Raw genomic sequence first — 5953 nt, 5'->3', positions numbered from 1 at the left:
ATACTAAAATAACATATTAGCAATGACATTTTTTAAGAGTAGTATAACTAGGGATGGGCTGAGGGGCACTATCCCCAGATGCCAACTTGGGAGGGTTACTAGAATCATCCCCGGCTTCCACAGAGTCCACTCTCCAGCAAAAAGAGCAGGCCTATGGCGTGGCTCTTGCAGCAACATCAGCTGGTACATGTACATTCTTCTGCTGCTATTTTAAAAGCAAGAGCAGGGGTGGGCAGAGCACCAAGTGCCAGAGCATGTGGTGGTAGTCTTATCACGGCATGAGTAAGACTTCCACATGTACTCCCCTCCCCCTGCCATGCTCTCCTCTTAGATCCATGTCCCCTGACTCCCCATTCTCCTGTGTGATTTGCTAGGGAACAAACTCTGATTGTTATGCCTCTGTTTTTAATCATTTAATCTCTGTGCCCTTTCAAAGTCCATCCCCTTTCTGATCACTGAGCCCTTCTAAATGGAGTGTCCCAGGGGTTTCTCCCCTACCCTAACTAGTTCTGCCTGACCATCCCTGTATAAGATGCCCTTCACTACCAACCCTCTTTCGTTCCTCATAGATTTTCATAGACATTTGGGCTGGAAGGGACCTCGGAAGATCATTGAGTCCAGCCCCCCGCCCAAAGGGCAAGAAGTCAGCTGGGGTCATAGGATCCCAGCAAGATAAGCATCCAGTTTCATCTTGAAGGTGTTCAATGAAGGCGCTTGAACAACCTCCAGTGGCAGACTGTTCCAGACCTTGGGGGCTCGGACAGTAAAGAAATTCTTCCTTATGTCCAGCCTGAAACGATCTTGTAGTAGTTTGTGACCATTCGACCTCGTCATCCCTTGGGGCACTCTGGTGAACAAACGTTCCCCCAGGTACTGGTGGTCACCCCTGATAAACTTGTAGGTGGCCATCAGATCACCCCTGAGCCTGCGCTTTTCCAGGCTAAAGAGCCCCAGGGCTCTCAGCCTGTCATTGTAGGGTCTGCTTCCCTGACCTCTGAACATGCGCGTGGCTCTTCTCTGGACTCTCTCAAGCTTCTCCACATCCTTTTTGAATTGTGGAGCCCAAAACTGGACGCAGTACTCCAGCTGCGGCCTCACTAAGGCCGAGTACAGGGGGAGAATGACGTCCCGGGATTTGCTTGAGAAGCATCTATGGATGCAAGCCAGCGTTTTGGTCGCTTTACTAGCTACAGCATCGCATTGCAGGCTCATGTTCATCTTGTGGTCAATGATGACCCCCAAGTCTCTTTCTTCCATAGTGCTAGCCAACATAGCACTGCCGAGCCTATAAGGATGCTGCGGGTTTTTTTTCCCAAGGTGGAGAACCTTGCATTTATCGGCATTGAACACCACCAGATTCTCATCCGCCCACTTGCTGAGCCTGTCCAGGTCAGCCTGGATCATCCACCTGTCTTCTGGTGTGGATGCTTTGCCCCAAAGTTTGGTGTCATCTGCGAACTTGGCCAGTCCGCTTCTGACTCCAGTGTCCACATCATTAATGAAGATGTTGAACAGTATGGGTCCAAGGACAGAGCCCTGGGGGACCCCACTGGTCACAGGACACCACGATGAGTGACTTCCATCAATTACTACCCTCTGGGTCCGACCCCGGAGCCAATTTTCCAGCCAGTGGATCGTGGAGGACCCAAGGCGACAATTGGCCAGTTTCTCCAGGAGACGATCATGGGACACCAGATCGAAGGCTTTTTTGAAGTCAAGATATATGACGTCAATCTCATCTCCCTTGTCCAGGTGATAGGTCACCTGGTCATAGAAGGAAATGAGATTGGTCAAGCAAGACCTACCCGTGCTGGCTATCCCTTAAGATGTTGGCGTTGGCCAGTCCATTAAGGATGGCCTCCTTAATAAACTTTTCTAAGATCTTCCCTGGGATAGAAGTCAGGCTGATGGGCCTATAGTTAGCCGGATCCACTTTCCTCCCTTTCTTGAAGATAGGCACCACATTGGCCTTCTTCCAGTCTTTGGGCACTATACCAGAGCGCCAAGAGTTTTCAAAGATCCGCACTAGAGGCTGGACTATGATGCTCGCCAGCTCCTTGAGTACCCTGGGGTGAAGATTGTCAGGGCCGGCTGACTTGAAGGTATCCAGCTTCTCAAGATGTTCCTTCACGAAGTCAGCATTAATGGAGGGCAGGGGATCACCCTCACCCGGACTTCCTGGCCCTGTAGCGGGCATGGACGTCCCATGGAGCTGATGAAAGACCGATGCAAAGTACCTATTTAATAGGTTGGCTTTTTCCTGGGCGTCAGTTGTCAGTTGCCCCATCTGGTTCCTGTTTGCCTTTTCTTTATTAAAATACACCAAGATACTCTTATAGAAAACAGATCAATGCACAGTTATTACAAAGCATTTCCAGTTTCATCACAGTGACAATCAGTCCCCCAACCCTGCAACACTTTCCCTCAAGAGTCTATCTCCAGTGTGCTTGTACTACAGCAGCTACTTCTGCATTCTAATCAGAGAAACCATATGCAGAAAAGCTATGCTGAAGAACTGTGTGACAAGTGGGTGCTGAGAATTGCTAAACTAGGAAATGCAGGAACAAAGACTTTTTACCTCTATGCTTTCTGTTATTCCATGTATCAGTGTAGAACCCATTCAGGGGTGTAGGAAGAGGCTTGCTGAACAGCTGGAAAATTTAGAAAACTAGAGCAAGTATCTAGTCCTTCCACTGCGCATGTCCAGGTGGTGATTTTTCTGCTGCTTATAATTTGGTCAAATCTAAATAGAAATTTCTGGTACAAGCCAAAACATCTTTCTTACCACGTGAATATTGGTTTGCTGAATTTGAAGTATGTGTTTCAATCTCCAGAACTGCTAATGTTGCTGGAAAAAAAGGAAAAATATAACACTGGCAAAATGATCCACTTTTCATTAGTCTGGAAATGGAGCCTTTACAGAAGAATGGACATGAGTTGTCTTCAGCATGACTTCTGCTTGATCAAGGCTTGGCCTTACCATGGAACTCCCATGAGGTGTCATGGTACCTTGACAAATTCACCCCCAAACACTCCAAACTATCTATCAGTACCACAGCCTGAATCCAGAATGTAACCGGCACCCCAAAGATGGAATCTTCCATGTCCTTCTCCCAAGCTGCTTGAGTCATCCAAGGATTATTCATTTAATTAGATAGCCAAAGCTCATCACTCCCTCTGGAAAAGCAACTTCCTTCCCAGCACTCTACTGAAGGCGTCCTTCAGCTCCTTGTTCCTCATACTATAAATCAGGGGGTTCACTAAAGGGGTGACAAAGGTATAGACTACAGACACCACTTGCCCTTGTTCTGGGAAGTAGGTAGAGCTGGTGTGACAGTAAGTGAATATTGCACAGCCATATTGCAGAAGAACGATGGTTAGGTGGGAGGAGCAGGTGGAAAAAGCGCGGTGACGGCCAGCTGCAGAGTGGATCTGCAAGATGGCAGCTATAATGAAGACATAGGAGATGCAGATCATGAGGAAGGGGACAGTCAGGGTTATGGAGGTGGCAGCAAAAATGATGGCCTCAAGGCTCTTTGTATTGCCACACACCAGCCGCAGCACAGGCATCACATCACAGTAGAAGTGGTTGATTTCACTGGTATCACAAAATGACTGATGGAAGAGGAGAGTGGTAAATTGCAGAGCAAATAGGGAACCCAGCCCCAGTGACCCAGCTGCAAGGCATACACAGACCTTCCAACTCATAATAAGGGTGTAGCGCAGTGGGTTGCAGATGGCCACATATTGATCCAAAGCCATCACAGCCAGGAGGACACACTCAGCACCCCCCAGGAAGATGAAGAAGAACACCTGGGTGCCACAACCAGCAAGGGAGATGGTGGCTTTCCTCCCAGACAGGAGATTGGCCAGGGTCAATGGTGCAATGGAGGAAGAATAAAAGACCTCCAGTGCTGCTAAGCTGGCCAGGAAGAAGTACATAGGGGTGTGAAGGGAATGATCAGTGCAGACAAAGAGCGTGATGGCAGAGTTCCCACAGAGACTGACCACATACATAAGTAGGAATGCCATGAAAATCAGCAGTTGCATCTCTCGGTGTGGTGAGAGGGGATGGAAGTAGAATTGTGTCAGTCCAGTGTGGTTTTCATTCTCCATGGATCTGACGCACGGGAGCTGCCAAGAGAAAAGTAGAGAGAAAAGCCATTAGAGTGGCAATCTATTCCCTTCCTCGTCTTCTAAGTGTCCAGTTTGGGCCATCTACTTGGCATTTGTGGTCCTCTAGATGGCAAAAATGCCACTTACATCCAGATAGGAATTCTTCCCTAGCACCATAGCTTGCTCATGTATGTTATTGTCTATTCAGACAGACTGGGCATCTGTACCAGCAACAAAAAATAGGACTACCTTCCTATCTCTTACCACCTTTTTTCCCCACTGTACAAGATAGGCAGGGAAACTAAGTCACACAACAAGGGGTGGATCCAGATGGGTGCACTGCTGCACTTGCACCCTTCTTTGATTCCTGCTCCACCCAAAGTGTAAAGCCATCTGCCTGGAAGTGACACCAGCATGTCTAGTCAGGCAGTGCCTCATATAATCTGCCTGATCCCTTCTAAACTCTATTCCACACACGTTAATGACCCTCTCTTCCTTTTAATTTTCTTGATGTTCCACTAATCAAGCTAGCCTTTGTTCTGCAATTCAGCTGTGTTAGCTGCTCCTTGGTTGTTGGTTGTAGATGTGTTGGTCTAAGGACATAGGCAGGCAAGGTTCTGTGGGTAGATGTGATACCTTTTATTAGACCAACTAAAAAGTTAGGGAAAAGTTCTTTGCAAGCTTTCACACACAAAAACCCTTTGTCAGGCATAGGGAGACTCTGATGATGTTATGTGTTCTCCAAGGTAGAAAAGAAGCAAATTTACAACAAGCATGTTTGTGAAAATGCAAGTGAATAGAAGTTGGGATAACAATGGGTCGATATAGGAAGGGAGAAGGAGGAGGGAGGGAAATGTGTGAAGGAATGCAAGTGGTCAGATGGAATCTGGTTACCTGGGGTGTCTGATGTCATGCAAGTTGTAACGTGTCATAAATCCAAGGTCTATATTAAGTCTATGATTTTTTGTATCCAGTAGATTTATGAAGTGAAGTTCGTAGGCTCGTCTACAAAGGGTATTTTGTAAATTCCCCTTGAGGTTTAGAACTGAGAGATCAGAGAGGGAGTGATTTTTCTTGTGAGAAGTGGCCACTCACAGTTTAATTGGATATTTTTGCTTTTGATAGATTTTCGGTGTGCATTCATTATGGTACACAGTTGTTGTTTGGTTTCTCCTACATATTTTCCATCATGGCATCTGGTGCTCTGGATGAGATGTATTACATTTCTGGAGCTGCAGGTGTAAGATCCAGGAATGGTGATGGCTCTAGTGTGGGATGTAGTTATTGTGGGACTGGTGGAGATGTGTTGGCAGGTTTTACATTTCTTGTCCTGGCATGGTTTAGATCTATTTGGTGTGTTATGGGTGATAAGAAGTTCAGTTTTGGCAATGAAGTTAGCGAGGTTCAGTGCTTGTTTAAAGGATAGGGTGGGTGGTTCTGGAAAGATTTCTTTAAGAATTGGGTCTTCCTCTATTATGGGTTGTAATTGTTTGAGGATTTTCCGTATAGGTTCCAGGGAAGGTTCTTATGTCATAACTAATGGTGTGCACTTCCTAGGAATTTTCTTTTTATGCTGCAGCAACTCTTCAAGTGGTATCTGGGTGGCTCTTTCAAAAGTGTGATCTCTCTCTCTCTGGAGGAGTGGCCTTGTTGGATGAAAGCCCTTTTAAGATTTGTGGGATGACAATTGTGGGTATTCTCCTCAGTGCAAATTTGGTGGTATCAGAGAACTTGGCTGTAAATTATAGCTTTTTTTGGTGTGTTTAGGGCAGTGCTCACTGACCAGTGGATCTTGATCCACCAGTAGATCTCGGAGCCTCTTGTGGTAGATCTTGAA

The 5953-nt window shown here is 46.6% G+C and overlaps 1 protein-coding gene across 1 annotated transcript; it reads right to left on the bottom strand.

Annotated features, from left to right (window-relative positions):
* Positions 1-2354: 2354 nt before the first annotated feature.
* Positions 2355-4127, bottom strand: LOC102567204 (olfactory receptor 10V1). The gene has a single exon (XM_006260092.4). The coding sequence runs from the start codon at positions 4114-4116 to the stop codon at positions 3169-3171; it is 948 nt and encodes a 315-aa protein (XP_006260154.1). The 5' UTR covers positions 4117-4127; the 3' UTR covers positions 2355-3168.
* Between the last annotated feature and the right edge of the window lie 1826 nt (positions 4128-5953).

Source organism: Alligator mississippiensis, chromosome 2 (genome assembly GCF_030867095.1).
Source record: "Alligator mississippiensis isolate rAllMis1 chromosome 2, rAllMis1, whole genome shotgun sequence".
NCBI lineage: Eukaryota > Metazoa > Chordata > Crocodylia > Alligatoridae > Alligator > Alligator mississippiensis.
This window is presented reverse-complemented; position numbering and strand designations above follow the sequence as displayed.

Excerpts from the sequence above, each read along its gene's own strand:
- LOC102567204 (XM_006260092.4), bottom strand. The coding sequence starts at position 4,116 with ATGGAGAATGAAAACCACACTGGACTGACACAATTCTACTTCCATCCC.